Source organism: Peromyscus eremicus, chromosome 3 (assembly GCF_949786415.1).
Source record: "Peromyscus eremicus chromosome 3, PerEre_H2_v1, whole genome shotgun sequence".
Lineage (NCBI taxonomy): Eukaryota > Metazoa > Chordata > Mammalia > Rodentia > Cricetidae > Peromyscus > Peromyscus eremicus.
In genome coordinates, this window is record NC_081418.1 from 106,541,519 (window position 1) to 106,557,712 (window position 16,194).

Below are 16,194 nucleotides of genomic sequence, written 5' to 3' on the forward strand. Positions count from 1 at the left end.
GAGAGAACATGGAAAGGAAGCCTTGAGGCAGAATGCATGCCAGAGCAAGAGGAACTCTAAGGTGATGCAAAGAGGGTAGAAACGTAACTATTCCCTGTCATTCGAGCCTGGGAACTAGAGAATGCATTGTCTGTTATCAGAAGAGTCTGGTTGTTTATTCAGAAGTCCTCCTGAGACACACATGAGCCTGCCCATGCAGAACAGAAACAACCAAAGCCTATAGAGGCTGTAAGACAGGTAGCCCGTAGAAAGGTATGGTCCCCAAAGCCACTGGGAGCCCTGAAAATCCACATCTGGCTGTTCACATGTCCTATGTGTTCGGATTAGTGTACCAGGCTGTGAGAGAGCAAGGTGAGTTGTAGGGCCTCACTTCTTAACCCAAGTGGAAAAGTAGTATCTTCCACCTCCTTGCTGTATCACTGCAAAAGACATGAACGACGTAGATTGAAATCCGTCATGTGTGCATCCTGTTTCCAACACAGTCAAGCAGAGTGATGATGAAGAAATGACCCAGATGTAGAAACGATGAGGGTACTGTCCAGTCCAGACAGCTCACGACTGACTGTTGGGTCTTGCACACAGGTGGGTTTGCAGCTGCAGTTACTACCCCTCTGGATGTGGCTAAGACAAGGATCATGCTGGCAAAGGTAAGTATCAGCCAGTGCAGATCCGATGCCATGGCTGCCAGCAGGCAGAGTTGAGGGATACAGCGAGCGCCCCCTGGACCTGCCGGGCCCTCAGTACCACTGACAGGGGAAGAGAAGCATTGTCATGACTGCTGCAGATCTGCAGCCGTCGCCGTGATGGATCTGTGTGTAGCACACTTCCACTGCACAAGCATTCTCACAGCTGTGCTGATAAGATCGGAGGGCCTCTGCCTGGTGCTGTTTTCAGATCGAAGACTCAGAGCTTGACTAGTTCCATGTTCCTCGGTCATGATTGGCTGTGACCAGTTAAGGCAATTGTCAGAATCGTTAAAAAGAAAAACAAACAACAAAGCAAACTCCGGGCTGAGCTTTAAGGAATTCCAATAACATATCTGAACATGCATTCTCTCAGGTCCAGTTCTGTAGAAAGCAGAGCAGTGTGAGCAGAATTCTAGTCCATAGCTCTGAGGATGGGCTCATTTTAAAACTGAAAGCGGCGTTCTTCATCCCTACCAGGCTTTATAGTTAGACCCATTTATATTTGGAACCTTCACCCTGACCAGGCCAGGCCTACTGCTTCCCATCAGCTTCTTGTTAACAGTTGCCATTAGTTCCTAGGTGAGCTCTGAGAAAGGGCTTCCCTGAGGTGCCTGCCTGCCTGAATGTAGGCAAGATGTCCAAGTCAACCCCAGAGCGTGCCTTGAATGAGGGTGAGGGGAGCCTGCTCAGAGCACTAGGAGGTAACAGCCTTATTCCTTCCCTATCCTCTGCAGGCGGGCTCCAGCACTGCTGATGGGAATGTGCTCTCTGCCATGCACAGGGTGTGGCGTTCACAAGGACTAGCAGGGTAAGGACAAAGCCAGCCCTCAGCTGCCTTGCCTCTTCTCCACTGGCTCTTCCTCAAGTCTTTGTGCCTGCCATGGATGACATGCAAATGTGTGACCCTCAGCAGTATTGGGGCTGCAGCATTGATACAAATAAGTCCCTACTTATACAGTGTAGACAGACAAGTGAGGCAGAAGAAAGTGTTTGGGGCTTGGGTGTTTGTAACCACTCTTTAGAGCCATTGGTAGCCAGGCCTTATGATGGGCATGTGCTGTGCATCTGTAGGTGTTATTTTATTGATGGATAATTTTGTCGTTGCGCAAACACACTCAGGGAATACGGCGTCTAGCGGCTAGTACATGTGACTACCCTGGAGATCGTGGACAGTTGTAACAGTAGTAAATACTTGTGTATCTAGAGATAAACAAATAGAAAAAGAGCTATTGGGGGGTGAGAAGTTTCCAGCCACGCCATCATCCTACAGGACCAGTCTGGTTTTCTCTGAAGCGTTACCTAGCTCATGACTGTACTGTCTGTTCCACAGTGGTTGGCCTCAATTGGGCATTATTGTCCTGGATTTTTTTTTTTTTTGCCTATGATGTGCAAACAGGTATATTTGCACACGTGTATGCCTGTAGAGGCCAGAGGTTGGGGTTGGATGGCTTCTTCATCATGCTCCATCTTATGTTTCTGAGAGTTTGTTACTGAACTTGGAGCTCACCATTTTGGCTACAGTAGCCATCCAGTGAGCCCCAGATCTGCCTGTTCCTTCCCTGTGTGCTGGGTTACAGGTGTATGCCACTGCACCTGGCTTTTATGTGGGTGCTGAGGATCTGAGCTTGGTTCCTCAAGCTTGCGTAACAAGAACACTACTGAACCATCTCTCCAGCCCGTGTGCCTCAAAATGTTTTGCTTCATGTCCTAAACAGCTGTTACTCCATGTTGACTTCCCATAGAGTTGTTCTGAAGCTGTGTAAATGCTGAGATGTTAGCAAAGTTGGATTTCCTATATGGAACCTTCTTGATATGCTGTGCAGAGTACTCAAGCAGCCTCCCTCTGGAGGGGAGGAGGGTGAGCTGGCACTGGGATGGCTGGGAGCAGCACTGTGTGCACAGCTGAGCCCTGCCTGCTCGAAGCCTCTTCCCTGGGCACTGCTGCCCGTCTTATCCCCATGCCAAAGTAGATCACTGATTGCCATTTTTGTGTAACTTTGGCATTTTCAATTTCAGCTGTCTGGTGGTCTGGGGGATGTAGCATGAATCCTAATTGGTCTTAATAATCAAAACCTAGAGCCAGATATCAGGGCAAATGCTGAAAGATCAGAGAGACAAAGGAGCAAGCCAGCCACAGCCACCTCTTACCACACCAACTCCTTAGCCTGAAAGGGCTGAGCTCCTGTCTCCTCCTGCCTTATATTCCTCTCTATCCAGCCATAACACTTCCTGTCTCCACCTCCCTAGTGCTGGGATTAAAGGTGTGTGCCTCCCAAGTACTAGGGTCAAAGGCATGTGATCCCAAGTGCTGAGATTAAAGGTGTGTGCCACCACTGCCTGGCCTCTGTGGTTAACTAGTGGCTAGCCCCACACACTGATCTCCAGGCAAGCTTTTTTTGTTAGATCGATAGCAAACCCTATTGTCTTGTTTGAGTTTTCCAGCTCAAAGTGGCAGCTAGTGGCTTTACTGAATGTCAGCTCCAGTGGTCTGAGATACAGGTTGGATCTGGTGGACAGGACTGACTGACAACACTCATGATGTCTCAGAGCACAGGGAAGGCATGGTGGTAGCATTTGCAGTGAAGTCTGTTGTTCATAGCTGACACCTGAGGAAATAAGAACACATTAGTCATTCATTTGGGTACTAATTCAACATTGAACAAAGAAATGGAGTGAGGAGGAAAAATGGGCTGTGAGCACCATATGCATTGTTTAATGCCTCTTAGATAAGCAGTGGCTGGCCCACAGAAGCAGCAGCTGGTGACATTGGCCTTCGACACCATGAAGGCCACCTGCCAGATTTCAGTCTTGTTTCCACATATTAGCTTCTGTGGTGACTTAGCCGAGCCTTTGACCACAGTGTTGTAGAGCTGCAGCCCATTTGCCTGTGTTGAGAAAGTAGTGACAAGAGATGGCAGGATGGATGGTGCAGTGCCCCACCATGGCCACTGCTTTGTAGATGATGCAAGACCAGCCTTTCCTGTCCAGGTCACGACACACACTTGACTCAAACTAAGCAATGCCAGAACCACAGGCAAAAGAGAGAAAGCAGAACAGGTCAAGGGTGTGTGTTTGTTCTGACCCAGCCTTAACACTGAAAGTTAATTTAGATTTTTGGCTCATCTTCTGAGTCTCCACTCTTGGACTCTGGTCACCTTGTACAGGGCATCACTGAACAGCATGTTCCAGGCAGCAATGCCTGTGAGTGAATATACACCAGCTCCAGCCTTTCTACTCAGAGACAATAAATGATTGGACAAAGAAACAAATGAAAACAACTGCCCCCTTCCTGAACAGGTGGCTCAGTACACCTCCTCTTGCAGCTCCAGATACAGCCACCACTTTCTGTGTCCCCTGCCCTGCACTAAGCTGACCAAGTCTGCACATATCCCAGCAGCCCCCACCACCAAAGAACCTGATACTCTCAGAGTAGATTGGAGGCAGATCTTGCTTTTAGTTCTCATAGGCAAAAGCTGTAGGCAGAAGTTTCTGTGTCTTGCAGCTGCTCTCAAATAATCACTCAGAAGCTTAATATAAATTATAAATGTTCGGCCAATAGCTCAGGCTTATTACTAACTAGTTCTTAAAACTTAACCCATTTTTATTAGTCTATGTGCTGCCCCGAAGCTTATGGCTTTTACCTCTATCCCATTTTGTGTGTCCCACTCGTTCTCTGGCTGGCTGGTGAATCCTCTGACTCTGCCCTTCTCCATCCCATCATTCTCACCTAACTTTATCCTGTTCAGCTATTGGCCAGTCAGCTTGTTTGTTAAACCAATCATAGTGACATATAGTCACACAATGTACAGAAGGATTATTCCACAGCATTTCCCTCTTTTTGTCAAATAAAAGGAAGGTTTTAACTTTAACATAGTAAAATTATATACAACAAAAACAGTTATCAGGTAAGAATTACAGTTACAATATCCAGTCTATTTGTATTTGGCAAAATTAGAGAAAATACTCTTTTATCTAACTGTTTAGTCTTTAACTCCATCAAAGACCCCAGAAGATGAAATATTACCTAATGACAGGGACCACAGGCTCTCTGGACCCACAGTTCCACTGTAACATTTAGGCATCCAACTCTGGCTCACAAGCCTAGAATATCTGACAGACTTTTTTGAGAAGCAGGATTTTTGAAGGACTGTCCTACCTTTTCTTGGCAAAGTTTGGCAGTCACCTTTCTTGTATCCTACTGGTCCAGTTTGGACAGTATATTATCAGCAATTGAGGCAAGGGCAGTTTCTTTGCCCATATGGCTAGCTTTTGCCATAAAGAAAACAAACTCCACATGGAGTTTCTTTGATGCCCGTCATCTTCTTTGAAGTAGATTGGTGCTGCCAGGAGCAGACACATCTCACTGTCATGAAAAGCCTTAGGCTATTAAACATATTAAATGTCATATTCTGTAGGTCTTTGAAGTGTTTGAAGACCATCTGTCAATCTAAATATATGAACTTGAGAACATATCTAACATGACTAAGGTTGACTATTATAGATGACTATTAATCTGTATTTAATGATACATTACATTTTTAAGTGAGCTGCATAAACACAATACCTTAAACGAGTAGAAATATACATACAGTATAACAAAATTTCAAATTTTTAACAATAAATCAAAATCCATACCAATGTAAAATATTTAAGATTGTTGGTTTTTTTGATTAAAGTAGATTCAATAATCTACCTTTTTATCCCATCATTTCTATATCCTCCCCTTTTCTTTTGAGAACAAGATCCTTGAATCTAATCTCCTTTGTTTACCTTTTTTCTTGACCATTACTAATAACATCTTGTAACCAACCCCCCTTAAATGCTAATAAATACCCATAATCCATCTTTTGGGAATGTGGGCATAGTTCTCTAGACTACTTCCTGTTGATTGAGAGTCTGGTAATCACTGGGGGACCCTGAGAAAATTTAGAATTATGGTTAAGTCTTGGCTGGAGTAGTTTATGAGGCTGGACCATCTGAGCCAGCAGCCTTAAAGGTGTTCAGGATGAAGAACTCCAAGGGAACTTCAACAGAGGCGTTTTGAGATGCTGGATCATCTGGGTCAATTGTTTTCATTGGTGTTTGGTCTCCTCATTCTGAAAATACATAAACTTTTAAAGCTAACATACATATGTGCATTAAGACAAGTACAGATTGTGCACTGTACACAAGTCAGCCAAAGATGATTTTTGTTTTATGTTTGAGCAGGCAAAATATACATCACATGTCTTGTAGTTCTTATAGGTTTATTTCTTTATTTGTAGTCAGGATTTCAGGGGGTCTTCCTCAAGTAAACCTGATCATCTTCAACTAACTTTGAATGAATTCATAGTCTTTTATTTTCTATGGAAATAAAAGCAGAACCTCTTTTCCAAAGTAATGTATCTTTTGACTTTCATTTTGAAGTCAAGACATTTTCAAAATACATAGGTTGGTTTAATCAAGCAGCATTTATAATGTCTCTTAGCAGCTGTTGCTCCTTCCTCAGCAGTCAAAAAATTCAAAGACAACACAATACCATACAGTATCCAATGGATATCTGAAGAATACCTGAGTTCTAGAGCAGTGTTTCTCAACCTGTGAGTCCTGACCTATTTTGGGGGGATGAACAACTCTTTCACAGGGGTTGCCTAAGACCATCAGAAAACAGATATTTACATTATGATTCATTCCTAACAATAGCAAAATTACAGTTAAGAAGTAGCAACGAAAATAATCTTATGGTTGGGGTCACCATAACATGAGGAACTGTATTAAAGGGTCACAGCATCAAGAAGGTTGAGAACCACTGATCTAGAGAGTGGTTTGCTAACACCACTGTGGTTCTGATTGGACTGGGATGGGGCACCTGAGTGTCCAGGACTGACATGTGTGAGGTGCTCCCCCTCCATCACAGTCATGTGCCTCTGGTGTCCTCATGTAGACTGAACAAGAAAAAAAGATCCACAAAGATTCATTTCCTTCTTGTAGAATCACATTTGTGAAACTCCAACAAAATGCAACTGAGTCACCAGGACAAGAAAGTAGCAGAATTGTTTAAGAACTTCCTTTCCTCCTTAACTGAGACCCAGAGGTCCCTCAGGTGTCCCATTGGGATATACCTTTACCAGCCTTACCTCAGATTCATCCCCTGACTCCGTTTTTAGAGCACAGCTGTTAGGACAGTGGTTACTGTCTTAACATGAGTGTATCAGGTAGACAGTGCAGCATTCAGCCATGCTAGACTGGGCTCTAGTTTCTCACTCATACTTGGGAACGTTACTTAGTGGTCTTCTATGGGATTTGACAAGTAGTGTATTGAAGTGAGCAAACCATGGCTCTGTCCCTAGGTTATTTGCAGGTGTCTTCCCACGAATGGCAGCAATCAGTATGGGAGGCTTCATCTTTCTGGGTGCCTATGACCAGACCCGCAGCTTGCTGTTAGAAGTGGGCAGGAAGAGCCCGTGAAGTGGACACTGCATCCTTGGAGAAGAGGACTGCTGTGCAATCCCTGTCCTCCCGGGACTGGCTCAGTCATCCAAGCAAGGAAGTTGACGCTGCAGCGTGGTGCCTTGAGGAGTGCTGCAGAGTGCAGCCCTGAGTGTCGTCCGAGGCACAGGCTGCCCCTGAGGAAACTGTCCTGAGTGGACCTTCAGATCAGCATCTCAGACCCCTCAATAAATCCTCTTGGTAAGCTCAGGCCAGGCCCTTCGGCATTCTTGTTTGGTCATTGTCCTCTGCTTCCTGCTCTCTATTTAGTCACTAAAAAGCAAGCTGCCTGCAACTGGAAGTGAACAAGTAGACAGGGGGAAGGAAGGAGGCTCGGGGCAGGAATTGTACGCGTGGGTGTTTCTCCCCTGGGCTAATTCCTATTGTGTAAGATTATAGCTTTGTTTAAAAAGCATGCACTGCAGGTGCATAGCATGCATTCTTTCTGGTAAGGAGCCTGCTGTTTTTAATTACCCTCGTATTTCTCCTATAAAAACACACGATTATATTATTTTACAGCACAGTGCCCCCAAATGCCTAGTGTGGGAGACAGCAGACAGCTGCAGTCCCAGCGAGTGGGTGGGCCCAAGTGACTTCAGTCAGGAGCATGGCTGAGGGAAGCAAGGCCCATGACCACCACTGTCCTCCAGGAGGACCATCTGGAGCTGCTGCTCCTCCTCAGTGTGTGCAAGCAACACTGGCTGCCGGAGGTGGGAGGGTCAGCATATTTGGGGAGCACAAGGCTGAACTAACCAGCTCCAGGTGGCAAAAACTTAGTGAGCTATCTTAGGAATGTAGCACCAGCGCGTCTTCTGAGGCAACAGTGTATAGTCTGTGATGCTCTGTCTTAAGTATTCTCCTTGTGGGGAAAAATATTATTAAAAGCAGAATAAGTGTACTTAGAACAATGACCACAGCACACACTCGGTACTTATAAATGAACCTTTATTAAAGACACTTTAATGCCATTTGTTAGACACTTCATATCTTACATGTTTTCAATGTACACTGTACCAAAATTTCTATAAATAAATAACTCTGTACATAAAAAGTAATACTTCCTCTTTCACATTGCCTCTCAGAAGCAGCAAATTCACATATTTTGTGGAAGTAACATTAATCAGCCAACTGTGGAGAAGAAACGTCTGACTGTGCTTTGTCCTGGAGCGCAGTGATGACCTATGACATGACAGTACACTGTGACCCTGGCCATGACTGTGTCAACACTTCCCTCCAGCTCCCAGGGATTGTAAGGACCAAGTTTGTTTCCATGTAGTTTTTACTGAATTATACATTGGCACTCACAAGATGGTTAGCAACAGGGCCCCAAAGTGCAAATACACCCAGGCCTGGGACTCAGTCTTGTACAGTCCAAGCCCAGTTTCACTGTGCGAGGGAACATGGTGGACAGGCCTAGAAGTGACTCTTCCTTTTACCCCCACTGCAATGCGGTGCTGGTAGAACTATCCCTCACTATTGAAAATCCACAGATGTACCAACACTGGCAGCCTCTGCCTTAATAAGCGTCAAAGACCCATTGAAGGAGACAGACAAGACATTTGCTTTTACCGAGTGAGTTACAAACAAAATGCCATGCTCGATTGTTCTGAACCATTGCTTTTGGTGGGTTAACAACCCTCAACCTCTTCTTCAGAAACAGACCCTGAACCCAGAAGAAAGGCAAGTGACGCGTGCACCCCAGCTCTACAGTGAGGCCGCCAGAACAATGCACCTGAACCTGACTAAGTGAGCACAGCCAAGATGCCCTCCTTTCCAACCACTAGCAACAGCTAATGTGGTTTTACCTGAATTTCAGCTGTGCGTTAAGGCACCAAAACTATTCCTGACCCTCTCCAAAATTAGATAGCAACCTAATGTGAAAATATCACTGAAAGCGGGGCCCATGCGCTAAGGATTAAAATAGTCTCTGTAAAAGATATAGAATATATATGAAATCTCTGAAAACTCTTATGTACAGTGGTATCAAATACTCTTCCTGCCTTTTGTACACAAATAGTCTCTTGCATTTCTGTGCTCCAGATGCCAAGTCCTTTAGTCAAGTGATACTCCACACAGAAGTTAAAACTGTGTCCAGAGTGACGTTTGGACACCAACTTCCCACAGCCTCTCCTACCTCTTTCCTGCAGCGATTGCTTTAACAGAGCTGAGGTAGATGAAGCCTAGCTTTTCGGGGCCAAGAGCAGTGGTCCTCTCCGTTTCCCAGTGAGCTGTCCCGTCAGTGGCACAGACTCAGGACTAGAGTCACAGGCCTGGGGAAGGTGGCCATTGGAAACAAGCAAGTGCTGGGCTTCAGTAGATACGGCATCTTCTGTGAGCTCTGGGCTGCCTGACGTTAGCGTAGGAGAAGGCTTTAGGTCTATGGAGTCTGGTTCATGTAACTTTGCTAAAGTCCAAGGGGAACCTCCTGTTGAAAATAAGAGGGCACGTCAGCCTGGGCACACTAACCCCCTCAGGGCTCCCAACCCACCCAGACACACCTCCAACACAATACTTACCTTTCCCATCTGGGGATGCCGCCCTCTTCTTCAAAGACAGCACTATTCTGTCATGGTTACTCGGATAGAGTGTTCCCCCAGAGTGGGTGGGAGGCCCATCAGCAGTCCCAGTATAAGGATGGTGTGGAGAACAGTCTCGATCATGCTGCCTGAGCTCTTGGCTGCTTGGTGTTCCTGGCTGTCCACTCTCTCTGGACACAGGCTGGGGATGGAAGGCTTGTTCCTTGGGCTGACTGTCCGTGTCAGTGTTACAGTCACTGCATACAGCGGAGCCACTGTGTGCTGAATGAAGAGCAGAGCCAAAGGTCAACTGGACCCAGAGCCACTCAAGTCTCCAGCCCCTCTCAGAGGCCCAACGGGAAGCCGAGTCCTGTTTTCCACTGCCTCTGTAACCACCCTGTCCCTCCCTGGAATGTACACATGCGGAGTCCTGGTCTTTGGTGCTTAATGTCCACATGAAATTGATTTAGAATTTCACATTTTCCTTGATGAACGGGAAAGTAAAAGGGAAGATTTGCATTAGGCATCACATAGTGGCAGATCTTGTGAACAATTAGACATTAAGCCTCAAAGACTCCTGGTAGCTGGACTGGGGAGGAGGCTCAGCAGGTAAAGTGCTTGATGAGCATAAGGATCAGAATTCAGGTCCCCAGGACGGTGTGGTGGCCCATCTGTCATCTAGGGCTTGGGAAGCAGAGGCTGGAAATCCTGGAGCAAGCTGGCTAGCTAGAATAACTGATCAGTGAACTCTGGGCTTCAGTGAGAGGCCCTGCTCAATACATAAGGTGGAGAGTGACTGCGGGACAGACAGCAACCTCTGGCCAATGGCGGGGTGTGGTAGGCCATGCCTGTTATCCTAGCATCTCAGAAGGCTGAGGACAGCCTGGGCTACACGGTGAACCCTTGTCTGAACAAGACAAGACCGTCTGGGTGCAAGGATGCTCCCTCCATGCTTTGTGGGCCTTGCCTGTAAGTGGTTTATCAAAGTCAACCCCCATTTCAGTGTCAAAAGCAATGGCTTTCCCTGATCCAAGTGACTCCTACCTGTCGTATACAGAGCAGCTGTCCTGTCGGCTTTCTCTGTCACTTTCCACGGCTCTCTAGTGTATCCAACACACAGCTTGGGCTGCCGGCATGTAATGCTGTGCACGTCGACCTCTGGGAAGAGGCTTGAGTCTCTCAGACACACACCTGAAATGGAGCCCCTTACAATTTAGAAACCTCTTAGGTCTCTCAGCCTAATGGACAGGCTACAGCTCTTTCGCAGCACCCATCTCTTAGCATCCAGCAGGGATTGGTTCCTATGCTCCTCGAGATACCCAGATCCAAGGATGGTCAAGTCCTTTCTGTGAATGATGCTGTTTGCACACAAACTGTACACCTCGGATAGACCTTAAGTCGACTCTACCCCTAGTACCCAGTAACAATGAAAACCTCCATACATAGTCAGCACAGATACAACTTTTCTTTCCTGAATATTTTCAATCTGTGGTTGACTGAACCACCACATGTAAAGCACCAATAGTGCTGGAAAGCTGGTTTGGGATCTGGAATGTTCTTTGCATCTATTCTTCCTGGCAATCCTACCTTGACTAGGAGACAGAGTGCTAAGCCCAGTGCAGGGACTTCTGGCAAACCAGATGTTAAAACCGCAGAACTTGTACACACCAGCAAAACATCTGTCAGAGACCTGGTTCACCACATGTGACACAGGTGCCCACCCTACCCCAGGGAGGAGGTAAAGCTGTGTCCCCGACACAGCTGGATCAGTCTCTTTCACTGTTCTGGAACTTACCATTGCTTTCCATGTGCCCACTGGCCTGATGACCACCCTCAGCCCTGACCACAGTTTCCTGTCTGTCAGAAAGGGTTCCCTGAGAGGAGAGGTAGCTTGGAACATCTGGAGGCACAATGGTTTCATCTGCAAGGAAACACAATGATGAAAAACAGGGCTGCCACAACAATAATACAGCCATGTATTCGCAGTCACAACAGTGGTCCACAACAGTGGTCTGAAAGCTCTGTTCATTAACCTCCTTTCCATCCTGTTGTAAAAATCATGGCAGTCAGACACCTGAGTCCACAAAGATGGGGGACCTAACAAAATCACAAGACGGTGAGAGCTTGGGAACAATCTGATTCATGACAACACGAAGGGCCCTGGTGCCTCTGAATCACCATGGAGACCAGAAACTGCAGGGCCCAGCAGGTGCTTGAATTTGAGAGTGTTCCTATTTCCTGTTATGTCCTTCAGCGTTAACATGTTGTCAGGGGCTCAAGCCTCAACTCTACAGACAGAATCCTATTCCTAAAGATTCTGGAAACCTAGATTCCAGACAAAAGCTCAAGCCTGGTGTCACTGTGCCGGTCTGCAGCCCTCACTACTTCCACTGCCCCAGAAGAGCCTGCCACACTGCTGACCTGTGTTAGTGACGCTGTACTCCTCGCTCTTCTTCCTGGTCTGGTAGATGATGCACACCCACACCAGCGAGGTAAGGACGATGCTGCAGACCACAGCAATGGTGAAGATGCCTATGGTGGTCCCATCCTTCCGGCAGCCAGGGGTAGGCAAAATGCTCAGCTGGCTATGTGCTCGCTCGGTGCCCAGGGGATTAGACATCTCACAGGTATACCGGCCTGCATCCTCCACTACCACATTCTGAACAACCAGCAGCTGGTTGCCTGGAGTGAAATGATGCCGCTCGGTGAGGCTCAGTGGGCGACCTCCCTTCAGCCAGGTGATGCGCGGTGTGGGACTCCCAGTTGCTTTGCACTGGAGGGCCACCGTTTCTCCCACGGTTACCACACGGTCTTCCAAAGGCACTGCCAAGGACGGAGTTTCTGCAGGAAGGCAATGGAGATTGCACACTTATTCTATGGGTCTTCCTTGCTGGAGGTCTACTTGTTTTCCAGACAAGAGACAATCCCATATAGTAATGAAATGCCATCTGAGATCTTTTATTGGTGCTCCAAGCTTTTCAGAAGGCCAAACGTGACTAAATCCTTGCCATTCTAGGAACGGCCTCAACGGAGCAAAGACCTAAAGCCTTACCTTACACCAAACTGTCCTAGTGTAGACCTGTGTCACTATTCCTGACCAAAATCACACCCACCCATGCCCCTCGAACAGAGGGAATTCTTACTCAGACAAACAGCCAGCTGAGTACTGTCCAGACTGAATTCCTTGCTCACTGTCTTTTATGAGCTTGCTTAAAAGTAGCCCCGAATTTCAAACTAAGCAGAGTCTACCACACTTATTCCAGAAAGCAGATACCTGTACTACTTGAGTTTTGCCCCCACCCCACCCCACCCACTGTCAATAGCGAACCTAGGACAGTCAGGGTAGCGTTTGCTGAAACAGAGCCAGCCGAGTTCTGGGCAGTACAGCTATACACCCCCATGTCGTCGATTTTCACATCCGTGATGAAGAACACATCATCATCTGGCATGACATGCATGCGTCGCTCACGAGCTGCAGGGAAATCAGTGCCTCCATCCTTTTGCCACGCAATCTGGGGGTTAGGGTGGCCCGTGGCAGCACACTCGAGGCGGGCTGTGGTGCCAGTCCGGATGGCAATGTCATAGGGAATTTTGGTGAATGACGGCAACACTGGAAAAAAAAATCAGGTAAAACTATATGGGCTAGCTGCATGAAAAAGCAGACTCCTGGCAAATATCCCCACTATGTCCAGGCCTCAGCTCACTGCTACTCCAACCTTTCCAGGGGTACCCAGCTTCTCCCCATCCCAGGCACAACACTGCACCCATTACACTGAAAGCCTTCCTATTGCTGTAGGCTGGTGCTAACCACTCGAAGGTACGGCTTTTGATGGAACAGTCTGCCTGAACCTCCACAATAGTCACTATACAGGGCCCTCCAGAAGTCGAGGTCTGGGGCTGACCTGCTTTAATTAGCTATCTGGAGAGAGCTGGGCAACAAGACATCCGCTATTACAGAAAGCCGCGTGTCTTCACCATGGAGGAACCAATGGGCTGGCTCACCTCTCTTGAGGAAACCCACTGTGGTTGGGGCCTATAGGGGCCACATTATCAGCCACACCTAAGCCAAGATATGCAGTTTACTAGCTTCTGTAGCTTTAGTATCAATGCAGACACAGTGGACAGTATCCAGACTTGATGTCCAAGCCACTGTGGTGGAGAATCTAACAGCCGCCTCAGTGTCCAGGAAACACCCAGGCCTCTTCAGGCAAGCCCAGGCGATCTGCCGACTGTGGTAAAGACTGTTTTGGAGGATGGAGGCAGTGCTTCAGGCCACCCTCAAGCCAATTCTTCATCAGCCTGGTGTGGACGGCTAACCTAGTCATGCTGTCCTCACTTCCCAACATACCACATCAAACAGTAGTCCAAAAGCAAGGCACCCAATGGGCTGTGTCACAACCTCCCTGCACACTGGATCATCAGGCTAGGGGCTCAACCCACACCTAATCTCCATAGCCTCTAGGGCACTGGTTCTCAACCTGTGGGTCTCGAACCCTTATGCAAACCTCTATCTCCAAAAATATTAACACTGATTCATAACAGTAGCAAAGTTACAGTTATACAGTAGCAATGAAAATAATTTTATGGTTGGGGTCACCCCAACATGAAGAACTGAATTAAAGGGTCACACTTGTCTAGAGGGATGGGGACCGGCACCTGTCCCAAGCTGCCTTGCTCCCAGATATACATCTACTCTAAGAGCAGAAGCTTCCTCAGGATCTAGGGGTGCTTGGAGTCTGGAAACCGCATCTCTTGGTTTGTAGAAGACAATGAACAGAAAAATACAAGGCTTAACTCCGTAATGTCACTTTACATAACTGGACTTTAAAAATCACCCACCCCAAACCAGAAAGAACGATTCAATCTGTACAACTTGGTCTGTGACAAACCCAAGGAATGGTGCAACGCAATACAGCAATACACCATAGCAGCTTGTGTCTCCTACACCAGTGACAGACAGACCATCAAGAGTGTCGCTTGTGGGACTCTGCCCGAGAAGCACGAGCTGCCACTTCCGTACCGTTCACGGTGAGCCTGGCCTTGTGTGAGTACGTGGAGCCGAAGTGGTTGGTGATGACACACTGGTAGCGGCCCTCGTGTCCGAATGTGACGTGACGGAGGTGCAGGATAGTGGTATACTCCATCACTTCGCCATCCTGTGCGCGGACATGTGCAAAGTTCTCCATGTCTGCGTTGGCCAGGACCTCGTTGTCCTTCTTCCAGGCGAAGGTCATTGGGGAGCTGCTGCTGCTGGCTGCTGAGCACGTGAAACGGATGTCCTTGCCCACCACAGCCATGGTCGTCTCAGGCTGGGTGATGATCTGTGGCTTTGGAAAGTCATCTGGGGAGAGAACCAACCGTAAGGCACCCTGCTCTCTGTGTACGCCGGCTGCCAGTCGAGCTAAGAAGGAACTGGGTCAGTTCTGGTCACAGTGCCAGCACAGTTAGTTCCACCAGACATGGTGAGCACTGTGCCATGCTCTCAGGCCTCCCTGCCGCCTCGGCTAGAAACGAGCCTAGCGTTTCCTTTCGGCAACTCTGCCCACTTGGCCCGCTTTAAATCTCCAGGCACCGTCAGCCATACTTGCAGACCTAGTTCCCAAAGAACTGGGGTTCAATGCACTTTGAGTGTCAGGACTCAAACACACACTACTATTCACACAAGTAAAATACCACAAAAATGGCAAAAATAATTTTTTCCAATTTGTGGAAAACCATGTGTTTAATAACAACCCATGAATTTTTGATTCAAGAAAAAGGCCACACCTCAGTAAGGACAGTGAGAGTGCAGTGTTTTCATCTATCTAGGTCTCATTCCATGTCCCCAGGTCTGTGACAAACTTGAAACCCAGAAGCTAGCAACCAGCAAGGGCCAGCTCCCTCAACAGCTCCACGAGAACCATCACTGTCTGGAGCAACTGGGAGCTCTGACCTTGCAGGAGTACGCAGGGCAGAGGAAACCCTATTGCTGAGCAACTGATGAACTGGTCAAGCACCACTGTTTAACCCACAGCTGTTCAGGGGACCACCCTAGCACTCAGGCAGCTGGTGAAGCAACTCTCAAAGGGAATCAGATGAAGAAGACAACAGTAATGGACAATGAAAACCTCCAACAGAGTCCTGGGAATTTAGAAGGCCACATGGGTCTCTCAAGCTATGCAAACACCCAGGGAAGGCTTGAAGGGTTTCTAACTTCTTTCCTGTAACTGGGCTGGGGGATCTGCACAAACAGAAAATGATGGCAAAACCCAACACCTACAGGAATCCTAGGGAGGGGACAGGAGACTCAGGAAGGATGTTTGTGTCCAGTTGTTAGCGAATCACTAAAATAACCAAGCAGAAACCCAAGGGAGCTGTGTAGAGCACGCTTTACGGCCTGGGCCCAGGAGACAACCCTAAACAAACAGTTAATAAACAACAGCAACCAGCCCAGAAGGACAGCAGACCGAGAACCTGATCCTCACACTCCTCATTTGGTGTGATTTTTGTTGCCCACTTTTCAACAACAAAGGTAGCAAATATAC

The 16,194-nt window shown here is 47.4% G+C and overlaps 2 protein-coding genes across 2 annotated transcripts in view; one reads left to right on the forward strand and one right to left on the reverse strand.

Moving 5' to 3' along the window:
• The window catches only part of Slc25a26 (solute carrier family 25 member 26), a 122,789-nt gene extending 115,425 nt beyond the window's left edge, over positions 1 to 7,364 (forward strand). The window contains exons 8-10 of the mRNA XM_059258253.1: positions 583 to 647; positions 1,421 to 1,494; positions 7,016 to 7,364. Coding sequence (XP_059114236.1) covers positions 583 to 647; positions 1,421 to 1,494; positions 7,016 to 7,133 — 257 coding nt within the window. The 3' untranslated portion in view covers positions 7,134 to 7,364. The remainder of the gene's footprint in view (positions 1 to 582; positions 648 to 1,420; positions 1,495 to 7,015) is intronic.
• Positions 7,365 to 8,743: 1,379 nt separating this feature from the next.
• Lrig1 (leucine rich repeats and immunoglobulin like domains 1) overlaps positions 8,744 to 16,194 on the reverse strand; it is a 102,776-nt gene continuing 95,325 nt past the window's right edge. Inside the window, exons 13-19 of the mRNA XM_059258252.1 lie at positions 14,691 to 15,011; positions 12,999 to 13,280; positions 12,092 to 12,511; positions 11,466 to 11,591; positions 10,715 to 10,861; positions 9,671 to 9,952; positions 8,744 to 9,579 (exon numbers count right to left, since the gene is read on the reverse strand). Coding sequence (XP_059114235.1) covers positions 9,335 to 9,579; positions 9,671 to 9,952; positions 10,715 to 10,861; positions 11,466 to 11,591; positions 12,092 to 12,511; positions 12,999 to 13,280; positions 14,691 to 15,011 — 1,823 coding nt within the window. The 3' untranslated portion in view covers positions 8,744 to 9,334. The remainder of the gene's footprint in view (positions 9,580 to 9,670; positions 9,953 to 10,714; positions 10,862 to 11,465; positions 11,592 to 12,091; positions 12,512 to 12,998; positions 13,281 to 14,690; positions 15,012 to 16,194) is intronic.